The sequence below is a fragment of the Sapajus apella genome, unplaced genomic scaffold (assembly GCF_009761245.1).
Source record: "Sapajus apella isolate SASKATOON/1434 unplaced genomic scaffold, GSC_monkey_1.0 scaffold12, whole genome shotgun sequence".
Classification (NCBI taxonomy): Eukaryota; Metazoa; Chordata; class Mammalia; order Primates; family Cebidae; genus Sapajus; species Sapajus apella.
The window spans coordinates 29,495,014-29,512,534 of record NW_022436952.1 but is presented as its reverse complement, the minus strand read 5'-3'; the positions used below and the strand labels follow the sequence as shown (position 1 = coordinate 29,512,534).

Below are 17,521 nucleotides of genomic sequence, written 5' to 3'. Positions count from 1 at the left end.
GTCTTCCAAGGAAAACACTGCCCTGAGCAAAGATTGTATTTTTGGAAGATGGACGTTTTATAATGGTAAGTTTTGACAACTTGCTCTGGTTGCCATGTGTCTCCCAGTCCCGCTGGTGGGTGGGTATTTGTCAGGAATGAGAATATGTCTGAGATGGTCTGCTTTATAGCAGCTAGTCTTGATTTTTAGCTTCCAGGGCCTTCGGCATCTTTTTGGCTCTGGAAACGTAGAAGGCTTTGGTTGCCTTGGCTGTGCTATTGGAGAAAAGGAGAGTCTCCTGTTTCGGGAGCTGCAGATGTCCAGTCTCAGAACCATTGTTTGACACCTTTAGTTCTCCCATGTTCTTCTTATATCCTTCCTTGTCCATATTTTAGAACTTACAATCTGAGTATTTCTTCTACTGAGCTATTCTTCAAGGTCTGCAGAAGCCATTTTTGTTTATAAAGCTGAAATTTCTCACAGCAGATCATTTAATTATTCTGTCTTAATTACAGAATTTCAAAGAAAAATAAAATCCTTATCTGTACTAACAAAGGCTGCCAACACTTTTCTGTAGACCACCAATGATTCTTGTTTTGTAGCTTTTTGTTTATAAAGGCAATGTTGTATTCCACAGCACCATTACACACACACAGTCTGTGTGTGACTCAGACAGTTGGCAGGTTCAAGATAGAGCATATGGATGATGCTCTAATGACATCTGTCCAGCTGTTGTAATCACATATTTGGTGGACAACTGAAAGACCCACTTTCACCTTAACTGAGTTTATGTGACTAATTTTAAATTTACTGTACATACTTTTTTATATGTCTCATGTTTATTAATAATAATTCCACAAGTATTTCTCTCAATTCTAAATCCCAGAGCTTCATAAAAAGTGGCAAATTATCTTCCCAATTAATTATGAGAAATTCATCTGTACAATTTTTTTATTCTCCACCAATACAACCCAAGGACACCTATCATTAGAATAACTACAAAACTGATTCTTGATTACCTTTTGCCTGGGACACTGCAGAAGTAACCAGATTGGTCCCACAAACATAAGCCTCTCTAACCCTGCTGCCTCCCTGGTTTATCTTGCATAATTTGAATAGAATCTTCTTCCTCAAATAATTTTTATCCTGCCACCCCTGTTTTCAAGAACCTTTGATTGTATCCCATTTTATAACATGAAGTTCAAATGTTTTGAATGGAGATTTAAAAAGTCTAGCCATGCTTCTTGTACATCCCCTCTAGGAGCACCCCCACCCTAATCAAATTGACCTTTTTAGTTTAGCTGGGCTCCAACCAGTTCTGATTCTAGCTCCTGAAGTCAGCATCAAGAAATATTTGTCTTGGGCCAGGCATAGTGGTTCATGCCAGTAATCTCAGCACTTTGGGAGGCCGAGGCAGGTGGATCACTTGAGGTCAGTTGTTTGAGACCAGCTTGGCCAACATGCAAAACCCTGTCTCTGCTAAAGATACAGAAATTAGCCTGGCTTGGTGGCATCCACCTGTAATCCCAGCTATTCGGGAGGCTGAGGCAGGAGTATCGCTTGAACCTTGGAGGCAGAGGTTGCAGTGAGCTGAGATCACGCCACTGCACTCCAGCCTGGGCGACAGAGCAAGAGTCTGTCTCCAAAAAAAAAATATATATATATATATATATATATATTGGAGACCTAGGTTCTAGAGTAAACTCTGCCACTACCTAGCTAGGTTGACCTTTAACAAGTCTGTTTAACTTTTTCATAGGTTATTTCTAAGATACTTTCCAAATGAAAAAAATACTTTGTGTTTGTAATTTTATGCTTGTAATTCCACTTAAGCAAAATAACAAAAAATAACAGTCATATCATAGACATTAGAGAGTTCTTAATTGAAACGTTTCATTTCCTAATGATATCGCTGAAACAGCAGGCGTGACAGAGGGCTCCCTGACTTTGATAGTTTTAATTATCTTAATTTATCTTCTTTTCCTCTTCCTTGGGCTTATTAAGTTTTGAATTGGGTATGAAAATTATTAAGCCAAGGGTATAAATTACAGTTCACTAAATAAATTCATAATCTATTTTATACTGTTAAAATGAAATCATATTCCAAATTCTTATAATTAAGTGTGAACAATTTGCATTTGAGTTTTTAAAATAAAGCCTAGACATTGCAGTCGCTTTCCTTCTTCACCAATTTATTTCTGTGTCAGGGCCTTTCTTCCTTGAGGCCTGTGGGCCTCCAGGCCTTTTCAGCCTGTAGTGGTCTGCACTTCTCTGTTTTTCTTTCCCTGAGAGTGCTGATTAGTGACTTGTGGTGTGGATTCTGATTTATCGCAGACCAGAGCTGCCCCTTAGGGGCTGAGCAGAAACACTCATGAAGGAGCCCTGATTAAAAAGAGTGGTAATGAAGACAAATGTTTCAGAGGGAGTTGAGAGAAAACCAGTCCTTGGCATTCCCCGTAGCTCCTCTGAGCTTTTGAAAAGGAGGTAGTGGTAGCCAAAGGAAATATTTCTTCTTTGTTGTTTATTTCTCATGGCACTGGAAACATTTTTCTTTTCCTCTTGGGTGTTCTAATTCTCACTTGTTAACTGCTTTTCATGCAGAGTTGCAATTAACCCCTGGCAGATACCTCACCATGTTCTCCTTATAGCCACTCCATCCCCAAAGAAGTTTTTAATGCTTTGACCTATAACCATTTTAAGATTCTTCAGACGTGACACTTGCCTAATTTCTCAGATCATTAAATCACACTTCTGGTTTTCTCCAGTGATTTTTACTAAATTCGATGTTAGGTGCCTATAATCACCTTCCCTTCTTCTTATTTTTACAAGACCGAATGCCAGCACAAAAAACAAATTCCTGCTCACTTGGTAATTTTAAACACAACTAGGTCAAAAGTTTCAAAGCTAGTGTTAAGTCTGTAACTGAAGGCACCACTCCACAATTACTTGAGTATAGGTGAGAACTTACTTGACAGATAATTATGGTTGCTTGCCCTGGGTCTTGGGGCATCTACCAAATCGTAATGGTAGTCCCACCATCTATGGCTGTGTGAGCTATAATCTACTGCCATGGTCAAACTTAAGCAAAATTCTTTTTTCTTTCAGAAGATTCCCTAACATTGGAATAAATGGTAAGAATATAGATTGCTTGTGCCAGTCTTGTATAATGAGTCTCTAAATTATATTGAGTGGTCAAAATACTACATTCAGAATACATAGAGAGGGAGAAAGATAAAGTGCCTCAGAAGCCATGAAACGTCTAGGGAGCAAAAGCACACCACTGTGCCTGCTCTTGTTAAATGCGGAGGAGGCAAGATGGAGAGAAGGAAAGAAAGACAAGAGAAATAGAAGAGTGCACTCCCCTATCCCTGTCAATGAGAAGAAGCTCCTTACCAGGTCTATGTGAAAGATCAAAGAATCCAAGCAAGGTTCATAAAATGCCACTACCCCTGATTCATGACCTGACCTACTGAAAGGTTTAACTTCCACAGGCAGGTTGTGGTTTCTGATCCAATCAAGTGGATTCCTTTTCTTGGAGAAAATCTCACTGTACTGAGAGAATCTTGTCAAATATCAAAGTCTAAAGGAAAATTTAAAATCTAATCCAATCAGAAGAATAGGCTGATAAAAAGATAGAACCATTAGTGTGAGGGCAGCATTTAAAGTGATCTCTATGGCTTCTCTGGGATTTTGACCTCTGTCTGAAGCAAAACAAAAACAAAAGCCCAGAACAACAAATGAGTTGAATGTTGCTCAGATATAAGGGAGTATTTGAAGTTACCCCTTTCTGATGAACATCTGAAATGAAAGATCTCCATTAAAGATGAAATAGCATATACTAAGAGAAGGGTTTGGTAAGAACTTTCACTCTTAACTTTGTTTCTATTGAGGCTGGGTCCATCTTGAAGATTAAACTCTTCCCCAAGTACAAAGGCAAGGTGAGGGTCTGAGTTAGGCTAATGGATGTCAAGTACAGGGTCTGTAGGAAAAGCCAAAAATTGCTGCAACTCATCTGCCAAGAGACAAAGATTTAGGCTGCTGGACTAATTCCCAAGTTTGTAAGATTACTTTAGGAGCACCCTCCAGGCTAGTGGAAGGATGTGCAAATTTCAGCCATTTGACATTACTTCCCTGTTAAGTTGGGAAGAAAGACTTACTAATTTTCAGGACTGAACCAAATTTCCCCTCAAGGATCGATGCACTGTCTTCCTAGTCTGAAATACTGGCATACTGTTCTTTATTTTTCCTGGCTTCAAACAGGCATATTAAGATTTCATGGATCTCTGAATCTTTCTTTGAGGATCTGGGAACACATCAGAAAAACCAGATAGAAAAGAGGGAAGAGGAAATAGGTTATTTCCTTTGCTTCCTGAAGCAAATGAATTGGAAGGGTGCTTTCTGAGACTTTCATTGACCTGCAACTGCCTGGAATCTCAAAAACAAAAAAACAAAAAAACAAAAAAAAACCCAAAAAACAAAAAAGTAAACCCCAAAAACCATCTTTGATATTTTACTGTGTAATCTTTTAACAAAGTATTTTGCAAACATACTTAGCATGTGATTTTCACATATATATTCCAAGGAGCCATGGAGCAGAGTTGGAGAGATGAAAGCATTTGAAGACTGCAAAGTAATTTTAAACTGAGGGATATATTAACAAAGGAGTCACATACAAAAAGGAAGAAGATGTAGAGTTGGTCTGATTTATAAATAAATATTTCATATAGTCTGCTATAGTCTGGCCAGTATGGTTAGACAAAAGTCATGTTCAGAATAAACACTGGAGCAATTTATACATCCCAAAAAGAAATGGAAGAAATATCATTTTGTAATAATATTAGGATTGATAATAGTAATGAACATTTGTTGATTTTTTTAAAAAATTAGCTATTAGGCATTGTGCTCAGATGTTATGAGTATTATCTCATTTTTCATCATTTTATAAATTAGGAAATTGAGGTCTTGTGAAAGTAATGTGCCTAGATTGTACCACAGTGGGCTGGTGGAATGAGGATTCGGAACCGCGCATGTCTGACTTCAGAGCCTTTGCTTTTTACACCAGCCTCTACTACCTCCCTGGTCAGTTAATTCATAAAATGAGAGCACTGGACTGGGCAATTTCTAGATTCTTTTGGTTCTGGAATTGTAGGAAAGTATTGTAAAGTTTGGAGAACTATGTTATGGTGGTACACTTAGAGACAAACTGAAATAGTGATTGTAATGACATTTCAACTTGATAGCTAACATTGATGGAGCCTGTACTATATAATTATGTAATTAAATTTACAAACACCTCAATCTTCAAAACAATCATTTTGGCATCAGTTTATTGTCCCTAAGAAAGATTCAGTAACATCTCCAAATCATAGAACTAGAATTATTCATGACATCTCAGCCACATCAAAGATCAGTTTTTAAGATTTCAGATGGTTAATACTCTAATTTTCTCTTAGGTTATTTTTTTTAAATAAAGCATTTTCACAAAATAGTAAAAGTGATATACAGTATCTTATTCAAAACTGGAATTGTTTTAGACTTCTTGGTTGAAAATAGTTCCAAATTAAATATATGAGGTTTGCAGTGGTTTGAAGACTTTGGAATGCGACTTGAGATGAAATCAGGACTATCCGAGACAGTGAGATCACCTAAACTGCTAAGTGTGAAGTGCCCTGTTTCATGCTTCTCATAATGACATGATGAGCCCATTAGTATTATCTTTATTATATAACAGATGATTATAAATGGTAGAGTTGGTTTCTTATTATCTGGTACTTTTTGTCACTTAGCCCTAATTTTCTTAATTCAAGGACATATTTTGTTAGTACTAGGGAGCAAGTTTAAGACGGACTTAGCCACACTAATCAAATTACATCAGTGTCAAGTGCTCACTAATTAACACAAAATTTATATCTGCATTAGGTAAATGTCATTTCACCACAGTGGCCTGAAATAAGCTTTTTATTCCTTTGAGTTAACATACCATGTCATTGTAAGTATTACAACAAGCTAATAACAAAATTTAGGCCCATGGACGTTTGTTATTTAGCAGGAAATAGCTAGAAGACAGTCAGTACTTCCAGAGATCTGTAGGAAAATTCCCTGCTTCATTTTTTAACTGATCAGCTAGCTAATTGGTCACCTTGAGCTCCTGTGTGTACATCATAGCAGGACTTGGCAGAGTACCGCTACCCCCTGTCTATATGCAGCCCACGGGCTAAGAACAGTTCTCACATTTTTAAATGGGAGGAAAAACATCAAGAGAAGATTTTATGAAAACAGAAAATCATATGAAATTCAAATGTCAGTGCTCATAAACAAAGTTTTAATGGAACATAGTCATGTCTGTTCACTTATGTATTGTCTATGGCTGCTCTTCGATGATGGCAGAGTTGAGCAATTGTAACAGAGACCGTGTGGCCTAAACACGCTTACTGTTGGGCTGGTTACAGAAAATGTTTTCCAACCAGAAGCTCCATTCCAAACTCTTTCCTAACATGGCATACAAAGCCTTTAGGATCTGGCTCCCATTTGCCTCTCCAGCTGCTGCTGCTCCTGTTTCCGCTTCCGCCACCTCCTCCTCCTCCTCCTCCTTCTTCCCTGCAACCCCCAACCCCCAGCAGCCTGAGCTCTAACAATTCTGAACAACTGGCACCTCTTAGACTCCTAAATGCTTTGCACCTATTTAAATGTTTTCCAATGCTATTCCCTCTACATGAAATCATTTCTTTCCATCCTGAGTACCTTGGCAAGTTCCTGTCTTCAGTATTTTTACTTAAGTATCTCCTCTTCTTCTCTGTACCCAGAGCATCTTGGACATAACTTTGTTTCCACCTTGCATTCATTCACTAGACAGTAACCTTTTTTAAGTCAGTTGCTGTATCTTCTTTATCTTTATATCCATAGAACAGGGTTTCTCAGCCTAAGTACTGAAGGTATTTTGGACTGGACAATTATTTGTGTATGGCTGTTCTATGCATTGTAGAATGTTTAGCAGCATCCCTGGCCTCTACCCATTAGGTAGTAGCATGCCCCCTTCCCTCAGATGTCTCCAAATATTGCCAAATGTCCCCTTGTGAGCAAAACTGTCCCCATTTTTTATGTATGTATATATGTATTTTGAGACACAGTCTCAATGTTGTCGCCCAGGCTGAAGTGCAGTGGTGTGATCTTGGCTCACTGCAACCTCTACCTCCTGGGTTCAAGTGATTCTTCTGCCTCAGCCTCCCAAGTAGTTGGAATTATAAATGTGCACCACCACACGCAGCTAATTTTTGTACTTTGAGTAGAGACAGGGTTTCACCACGTTGCCCAGGCTGGTCTTGAACTCCTGGCCTCAAGTGATCCACCCTCCTCAGCCTCCCAAAGGCTGAGATTATAGTGTGAACCACTGTGCTCAGCCAATTGTCCCCATTTCAGAACCACTGCCCTAGAAACCAGCAGTAACCAGGCCTGGTGGGTTGGTTATGTTGAAATGTTGAATTATTCAGAAAATGTTGAATTATTCAGATACTTGATTGACATTGAATTGTACACATCAAATGTATGAATTGTGAATTCTATTTCAATAAAACTTTTTTCTTTTTGTGATGGAGTCTTGCTCTTGTTGCCCAGGCTAGAGTGAAAAAAAAAAAAAAAGCTAAAAACTGAGTTATCAGTAGAACAGCCCACATACTTTATGGACAGTGACGGGTTTTTGTATCGTGGTAATTACTGTTTTGGTTGGTTGGTTGTTTTCTTTGAGTCCACTGAGGAGCCATTGTTTTTTTCTGTATCGTTAGATCTTGATATGGTAGGACATGTGCAGTCTATATTGAATCATCATAAAGCTTGAACTTTCAGCCTACAAAAACAAAAGAAAATTCATAAGGGCATCAGTTCTCATCTTTCAGATAGAACCTTCAAGCAATGGCACTAAAACAGATAGGACCTATGAGGCTGGTCATCTGTGGCATGGCATTGTATGATAAAACTTTCTGTGATAATGAAAATGTGGTATATCTGTGCTGTCCAATGTAATAATCACATGTGGCTACTGAGCACTGGGAATGTGGCTGTTATAACCAAGGAATGGAATTTTTAAATTTCACTTAATTTTAATTAATTTTAATTTAAATAGCCATATGTGGCTAGTGGCTATCATTTTGAACATCACAGCTTTAGAAATCTTAGCTTTGACAAAACCACAAAATTAAGCTTATCCCCAGCAAACATCTTAGGTGCCAGAGACCACAAATTTGGATTGAATAAATTACCCATGTTGAGTATCTTTGGAATGTATGGGAATTTCTGCTTGTACAGTGCAGATTCAGAGATTACTGTTGTACCTTGGCTGTGTGACTTACACACATGGTGAATTACCCTGCCGGGGGTAAATTCATGAAACTCCAGTGTTACTTCAACATTTCTGAACATATTTTCATAAGCAATTTTGCATTTTTTATTGACTCTCTTGTAGTAATTACAAAATAAATTATCCGTTTAGGTGGCAATGTTGAAGCATTGAAGAATAAATGGATAAATGTGGTATATTTGATTTTTTCAGTGTTTAAGAAGTGTTATTGGAATGAGACTTCTGCTTTATTGAAGTCCTAAAATTTTTTACTAGAACATTGGTTTTTTTGGCTCTTGATCCAAATGACACCTGAATTTAGGAATTCAACAGAAAAGTAACAATTCTTCTTTGGGCATCTTTCTGATTATTTACTTTGAAATTCAGAGGATTCCATGTCTTGGAATATTTTTTTCATACTTGTAAGATTTGAATTGTGAAGATAAGAAAATTATAAGTGGATAGATTTTCATCAGTAGTACATTCTTAAAAAGAAGAAAAGTGTTTCAAATGCCATCCTAAATTAGCTGTAATCTTCAAGTTATTTTTAAACCCATTTTATGCTTTTGCTTACATTTGTTTATTAAATCTATTAGATCTAGAAAAAAAATCAATTATAATAGAGACAGATGAATTTTTTATTCTTGGATTTTCAAGAATTATTCTTTTTTTAATATTTATTTTGCCCCGTATTTGTATTGCTAGTGATAGAAGCTCTGAATTTTGGATACATTCTTGGGCCTAAAGAGTATACATTTTTTCCCTTAGAGTTATAGATGATCTAATCTAAAAAGTGGAGGACTTAAAAAAAAGTGTGAAGATTTTTTTTTCTTCATTTCCTGATTTGCTCCTTTAAGGAAGTGTAAGAAGGTTAAAGATGTCTGTGATCTGGCCAAACGAGGTTCACAAATGCTGTTTTCATATTTGTGGTTTTCGAGTTTCCTCTTACACATGTGTCGTCCTTCTTCAGTTTCTCACTCTGTCGAGAGAGCATGACTGCACCCTTTGCATTCTGGGCACACGTCATCTGGGCTAACTGTGGGCTTTGTTTATAGCAGAAGCCATCATGTTCAGAAGTGGGTGAGCTATATAAGAAACTCCCTTTGAAGGATTCCTTGTGTAGATTGCTTATCAGAAAAAGTGTAAATGCTATTATTGACTGTTTCCTAGAACTCATATGTGCAGCATAGTTCAGTGTGATTACAAGTCATCATGCTACATGATGTAGGGAATATGAAAAATGAAGAAAGCATGCTCCCTGGCCCCCAGACACCTGGAATTCAGTTAATAAAAATACAACCCTAGTGACCATACAACAAGGCAGATGGAGTTCTCTCAGAATGCAAAGAAAGGTAAAATTCGTTGTAATGGGTGATCAGGGAAAGTTTTATGGAAAAAATGCCATTTGACCTAGAATTTGAGGAATACATGGAATTTTGGCAGGTGAAGATTGAGGAAAGGGATACCTGTTGTCAAGACAAAAAGTCGTATGACCAGGCACAGTGGCTCACGCCTGTAATCCCAGCACTTTGGGAGGCTAAGGTGGGTGGATCACTTGAGGTCAGGCGTTTGAGATCAGCCTGGCCAATATAGTGAAATCCCGTCTCTAGTAAAACTACAAAAAATTAGCTGGGCGTGGTGGTGCATGCCTGTAATCTCAGCTACTCAGTGCGCTGAGGCAGGACAATCACTGGAATACAGAATGCAGAGGTTGCAGTGAGTCAAGACCACGCTACTGCACTCCAGCCTGGGTGACAGAGCCAGACTCCATCTCAAAAAAAAAAAAAAAAAGAAAGGAACAGAGTCACCAAGGCATACACATACCGGACCAATTTAGGAAAAAACAGAAGTTTGCTTTGAATATATAGCAAAAGATATGTGAGGGAAAACCGTGGAAGATCCAGCTGTCAAGAGAGGTTAGGGCCAGACTGAAAGTAGAGTGCTGGTGGGAGATTTGGAACAGGAGACAGAGATGGAAGGTTTTGAGGTGGGGAAAATTATTCTGGCAGCAGGATTAAAACTCTAAAGAAAAGTAACCCTGCTAAGTGGTTATCACAATCAAACATTTACCAAGTAATCACAGCAAGTGAAGTTCAATTTGTAAAGTCACATAAAAGTTGCTTATCTCTCCACTTTTTTTTTTCTGTAGAAACAGCACTCTGGCATTTGGCCATCTTAGTATGGCCTTTATGTAACTTTGAAATGCAGGAGAAAAGACAGAAGAGAATATTCTCTTTATAAAATTAGTTAAAAGCTTCTCTTTTGTGACTTTTAAGTTAATAAATATATTACATATTTACATTGTTTATAGTTCTTCCATAAAACTTTCATATTCTTTTCCTTATAAAATGACTATATGACATTGAGCACATTACAGATTGTAGTGGATTGATAGTACATGATTTAAGAGAAATCTTGTCCTAATCTGCACATATCCTAAAAAAATGTTAAATAAGGAAAAAGCATGCCTCCCTGTGCTCTTTGTCCATTTGAGTTTTTTTTTTCCCCCCAAAAGTATAATAGTGAAATAGGACAGGCATGAAGCCTGTGAGAGATCATTGCTACCACTTCTACTTTTCATTATCTATCATGTTTCTTTATCCTGGTTCACCTGTACAGTGGGACTAGGCTGGTTCATTTAAACACAATAATGAGTATTCATCCTCTATTGCCTTTAGAACTTACACCAGTATATAAATGTTACATTCTTCAACCAAGGGCCTTTACATTCATGTTTAGGGCATTTGATGCTTAAATGTTGAAACAATTATAAATAAGTTGAATTAGGCTGGTCATGGGGGTTCATGGCTGTATTCCCAGCACTTTCGGAGGCCAAAGTGGGAGGATTACTTGAAGCCAGGAATTTGAGACCAGCATGGGCAACATACCAAAACTGTGTCTACAAAAAAATTTTTTAAAGTAACCAGGTTTGGTAGCAGGAGCCCATAGTCTCAGCTACTTAGGAGGCTGAGGTGGGAGAATTCTTTGAGCCCAGGACTTTGAGACTACGGTGAGTTATGATCACACCACTGCACTCCAGCCTAGGCGACAGAGTGAGAACCTGTCTCAAAAAATAAAAGTTGAATCATGCATGTTTTAGATTATGAGTTTACTAAAAGTTAAACAATTATACAGAGATACTCAAGTTCTTGAAAGAAGTTTGTTGAGGATAAGATTTATTTAAATGGAGTAGTTTAATCCCATTTCCACTCTCATTTTCTCCTTTTCCCTAGATATACACCTTCTCATTATTGGTGTTTATTACATGTAAGTTTCTCTTGTTTTATTTTTTTAATGAGCTAAATTTATGATTAGGGTACTTGGCTACATACTGTATGTACCTTATCTCATTCAATCTTGTTGATAGTCTGTTAGGTTGTTGCTTTTATTTCTGTTTTAGAGATGAGGAGACAAAGACTTAGAAAGGTTATTTGCCCAAAGACACAAAGTTAGTAATTGGCAGCGTCAAATTTAAACCCAGGTCTATACAATTGAAGCTGATGTCTTAACTACTATAGTACACTGGCTTCCTTGATGCTAGATGACATGACCCCAGTTTTGGTAATGGAGGAATACTGATCTAATCCTAAGTGGATGTTTGCCTGAAGGAATAAGAGAATTTTAAGAACGAAAGGGTACATGGAAGCCATCAGCTCTTATGTAAAACAAAAGTCCTGTGCATCTGATAAATGTCCTCTATTTAACTAGACTTGTATAGTGCCCTAGGAGGACTAGTTAGCACTAGTAACAACATTCTGAGTTGGGGGAGAGTAGGGGAACATAGCATCAGAAAAGATTGATTTGGGGATATGGAGGTGAAGGCAGGAAGAGGCAGTCATATAGAATAATGTGCTTGGAAGATCTCTGCCTTTTCATGTACTGCATCTGACAAAAATGGATTTGATGACATCTGGGATTTGCTTCAAAATAATAGAGGAGGAGGGAAGTGGATTTGTGTGTGGATGGGGTGGGATTGGCCTGGTTTGATGGTTGTTGGGGTTGTATGATGGATGCATGGGTTTTGTTATGTTTTTCTGTTTGATGTATGTTCAAAATTCTCCATAATAAAATGTTTTAAAAAATTATTTGAAAGTGCTGGTTCCATGATTTTATAGTGGTTAATTATGTATATGTTTTCTTATCCAAAATTATCTTGGTTTTTCTCAAAAGAAGCTTTTTCTTCTAGCATTTGTTCCCTTTTAGAATCTCCCTCACCTCTCTTCCTGATTATTTATTAAAAGAACTCAATGTATTCAGTGCTGAAGGTGCAGTTAACTATCAAATGCCCATATAGCTACAGTATTGGGATAATTTATCTAATTTTACTTATGAGTAAGTTCTCTTTGACTTTATTTTTGAACTCAACTTGCTTGCATTGTTCTTGTTAGTAAAAAGCATTGCTAGGATGTACTTAGTAATTGGAGTCAGCTGCACTTAAGACTGTTCAGCCAGACTGTTATTTTAGCCTTCGCTAGTAGGGTTTTTAACACCAGTTTGACCTTACTTTGAAACATTCTCAAAATACCATACTTTAATATCAATTTATATACTTTCATATTAAGGCAGGGTCGGGTCCCTAGGGAAAAAAATAATGAAACTTTTACTTCCCACAAATATAGAATAAAGGTAGATGTTCTGATTTTGTTCTTTAAAGAAAATAGAGGTAAAAACATTAAAATTTTTCTTTCGTCAGGACATAATGCTTGCAAAGCATTCTAAAATATGTCAGTCAGGCATGGTAGCTCATGCCTGTAATCCCAGTACTTTGGGAGGCTGAGGCAGACGGATCACCTGAGGTCTCAGAAGTTCGAGACTAGCCCAGCCAATATGGTAAAACCCCATCTCTACGAAAAATACAAAAATAAGCTGGGCATGGTGTCACGCGTCTGTAATCTCAGGTACTTAATAGGTTGACGTAGGAGAATTGCCTGAACCTGGGAGGCAAAGGCTGTAGTGACTCCAGCCTGGGTGACAGAGCAAGACTCTGTCTCAAAAAATTAAAGTATAAGTCATAGAAAGATAGGACACCTACAAATTAGAGGTGCTGGTTCCGTTGACCTATGTGTCCTACTGTTGCCTTGGGATAGAGACTGAATCCTCAGTGTGAAGCACTAAGCAGATGATGATGATTCATGAAATCAGAAAGAATTTTTTTCCTGAAATACTAAATTCCCATAACTTATGTGAATTACATTTTAGGCAAGTAATGCTCACATTTTCTATAAGTTTTCTGAAAATAAGTTATAAGTGTTTGTTCATTCCATAGGAAGACTTTTCTTTCTGTTTTTACCATTGTACCTATTTTTTGCCACTGGTAAACTCCTGCCTAGAGGAATGCCAGAGGTGGAATAAATTTTGGAGTGTATTTTTTTTTAGGAGGGTTACAGTGTTCTGAGGATTTTGTTTTCTTCTCTGAGGATACAACTATCAGCAAATCCATATAAGGCAAGGGACTCCCTACCATCTCTTCTGAGCCTTTACATGTATGTCTAGATACTATGACAGATCCAGTGCCTGTGAAGACCTGGAACATTTCAGACAATCACACAGATGTTTTCTTATGCTATATATAGGAATTAAGCAAGTATTTTATAATGAAGTGTCCCTCCAAACATTCTCTATCTTCTGGTAATGCAAAACCATTAGACACCCAGTAAGCAATCCTTTTTAGGTCTAAAATGTTGACTACTTTATCTCTGTTAACTTTCTGAAATGTTTGGTCTAATTTTTTTTTATGAAATCTGTGAAAGTTTGAAAATTTATAGTTGTTGATCCTCAGTAGTCAGAAAACTAGTCCTTTAACAACACAGTATTTCTCTGCATGTTCTTGAGTGTGTATTTAAGTTAGCTTTAGTTAATTCTTTATTTTCTGGAGTACTTCAAGTCAGCTCTTAGAATTGTTTTTACGGGTTGCTGAGGAAGCTAAAGGTCAAAGATATTTTCTTAGTCAGTTGATTTACCTCAAAGAATTACTTCATGTAGATTAACTGAAATAATGATACTGCTAAGATTCCCAGATCAAGATTATTATAGCATTTGAGTAGGCCCTAGGTGACAAATTGCCCTAAACCTGTTTGGCTCACCACCATAAGGTTTAAAACTTAAAAATATAAAAGTGCTTAAAATGTTCTTTCTGTTTCCTTATCAGAAATATTCATTTAGACCATAACAACTGTTAGAACAAGATAACAACTCTGGGCCAGCTGTCAAATGTTTACCATTATCAAAACTCTCCCTGGAGGGAGATGCAACTTTGGCTCGCCTCACCGGCAGTAATTTAATTTTTCCTTCATTCTGACTCGGAAATGGCAGCATTTTTCAAAGCTTCCTCCCACTGATGGCTGAAATTTTCCTTGTGAAATGATTTCCACCAGTCTTGAATCTTTCTTGTTTCTGCCGTCTTCACCTTTGCTGATGGTTCTGCAACTCATCACCAGCTATGCAAACTGACAGTTCACATCCTGGGGCAGCAGCGGGGTCTGGCCTGCAGAAAGGAGCAGCCTGACCAAATTTACGCTCACAAGATCTCTTAATTCACAAAAGCATTTGCTCTAGTTCCTGTTCTCTGCTGCAGGGGCTACGGAGAGGGAGTGGGGGTTGGGGGAGGACCACTGGGAGAATGTTCTGAGGAGAGGAGAGGCTCTCTTCACACTCTACTGAGTACACAGACTTTGGAGATGAAAAACAGACGGAGGGAGGCATTTCCAACCATCTTGCTGATCTGTGCAGGAGTTCATTGAACTGTACAGCATAGCACCAGACCCTTGTGTCATTTAATGTCACTTTAAAAAATTATTCTTAAATGTTCAGCACAAATATCCCTCTCCTTTTTACTTAAGCTGAAAAAGAATATAAAAATTAAAGGGAAATTGAAAATCTAAGTCTTGCAGTGAGAATGACCAGAAATCATTTTCCTCTCTGGAGAGTTTCTGTTTAATATGAAGGTCCTCTTAACAAGCGTGGACAGAGGAAGTTTTAGGTTTGATTTGAACTTCATGTACATGACATATTTCATTTTTTTCTTCCCTCACAAATTTCAACCCAGGCCACTTGTTTGCAGAGACTGCCAAACCTTCCGTGGCTGCTTCCAAGATACTCCTGGAATCTGAGATTGCCTTTTATTCTCTTGATGGAGCATGTTTTTGTTTTTGTCCTTTTCCCTGCTCTTCTACTTTTCTGGGGAGGACTCATCCCCCTATGCATGATCTACCCCCAGAGGACAAGGTTAGTTACCCTTTTTTTTGAGATAGTTTCACCCTGTGGCCCAGGCTGGAATGTAGTGATGTGATCATGGCTCACTTCAACTTCCACCTCCTGGGCTCAAGCGATTCTCCCACCTTAGTCTCCTGAGTAGCTGGGATTACAGGGGCAAGCCCTAATACCCCATTGATTTTTTTTTTTTTTTTTCTATTTTCTGTAGAGACAGGGTTTTGCCATGTTGCCCAGGCTGGTCTCAAACTCCTAGGTTCAGGGGTCCATCCCCCTCGGCCTCCCAAAGCGCTGGAATTACAGGTGTGAGCCATCGCATCCAGCCAAGGTCGCTTACTGGTGTACTAGTTTGGGTCACTGAAAATTGCTTTCAAATACTTATTGTTTAAAATGACTGAGCTCTTAGGACTGTTTCTGCCCTCTTCCCCCAACCCCCAAATATCTAAAACAACCTAATCATATTGATAGGTTGTTTTCATGGCTGTCAAAATGGAACTAAAATTAAGGCAAAAATGATAGAATCTTAGCTAGAGTGGCAGATTCAAATTCTAGGCTTTGCTGGTTCACCGATGATGTTCATTTTCTTTCCTTGTGACTGTCATAATCAGAGTGAAAGGATAAGATTTTAGGTGATAACATAGCCCATTAAGAATATATGATTTTGCTGAATTGAGATTGATCTTTAAGTGTGAGTAAAATGTGTTATGCAAATTGGTAAATAATATTTCAGAGGGGAACATGCACTTGCCAGAGAAAATGAAAATATTTCAAACCCACTTAGTTTGTTGTAACGACAGATGTTTCTTTCTTTTTTCTTTTTTTGAGACAGGGTCTTGCTCTGTTGCCCAGGCTGGAGTGGAATGCAGTGGTGTGATCATGGCTTACTGCAGCCTCGGTCTCCCAGGCTCAAGCAACTCTCCTGCCTCAGCCTCCCAAGTAGCTGGGACTATAGGTGCACACCACCGCACCTGGCCAATTTTTTTTTTTTTTTTGAGACAGAGTCTCACTCTATTGCCCAGGATGGAGTGCAGTGGCATGATCTTGGCTCACTGCAACCTTTGCCTCCCAGGTTCAAGTGATTCTCGTGCCTCAGCCTCCTGAGGACCTGGGACTACTGGCATGCGCCGCCACGCCTGGCTAATTTTTTCTATTTTTATTAGAGACAGGGTTTCGCCATCTTGGTCAGGCTGGTCTCAAACTCCTAACCTCAGGTGATCCGCCTGCGTCAGCCTCCCAAGGTGCTGGGATTTACAGGCATGAGCCACCGTGCCTGTCCACACCTGGCTAATTTTTTTTTTTGTTTTTGTAGGGATGGGGGTTTCACCATGTTGCCCAGGCTGGTCTTGAGCTCAATTGATACATCCACCTTGGCCTCTCAGAGTGCTGGGATTACAGGTGTGCACCATCATGTGTGGGCCGACAGGTGTTTCTTATACCAAAGCAGCGCATTCTTCTCAAATATAACTCACCTGCTTCCTTGTTTCAGACTGGCCATTTCCCTAGTTGCCTGAATTAGAGGTGTTTTTATATTCCCAACAAAACTTTAGGGAATACACACCTTAGAAATGTGTAAGTTGGTTGGGAATGCAAACACCAATAGAAGATATAGTACGTGCTAAATTCCACAAGGAACATTGTTAAAGGTAAGTGCTATGGGAATTTTAGGTAAGTAGAGACACTTAGAAGGTTTAGAAAACTGTGTGTAATTTATATTAATACAGCTGTCTCTCACACATACACATAGAAGTTTTTGTATTATTTCCAGAGCTTGATATGTTCTCTGCCCATAAAAGGTTTAGCTGATATGTCTGTGAAACCTCCCTCAAATTTGGAGCCAACTCACTTTATTTGGTGTAGTAGCTCATATAATAGTTACCTTTTATTGAGTACTTACTATGTACCAAACATTATGTGCCAGACACTGTTCCAAACACTGTGTTAAACCACTTCATGGAAGGCTCAAAAACTCAGAGGCTACACTGGCCAGGTTTAAGTGGTGGAGGT

At 38.3% G+C, this 17,521-nt stretch overlaps 1 protein-coding gene across 9 annotated transcripts in view; it reads left to right on the top strand.

Moving 5' to 3' along the window:
- Nucleotides 1-17,521, top strand: part of BCAS3 (BCAS3 microtubule associated cell migration factor) — a 664,948-nt gene that overhangs the window by 413,368 nt on the left and 234,059 nt on the right. Inside the window, exon 24 of one of the 9 annotated variants that reach the window (XM_032279306.1) lies at nucleotides 1-1,397. This exon is cut by the window's left edge and continues 14 nt beyond it. The exons of the other annotated variants lie outside the window; for them this stretch is intronic. Within the exon in view, the coding sequence (XP_032135197.1) occupies nucleotides 1-63 (63 nt within the window). The 3' untranslated portion in view covers nucleotides 64-1,397. Of the gene's footprint in view, nucleotides 1,398-17,521 lie in introns of those variants that run through there. 9 annotated transcript variants of the gene reach the window in all.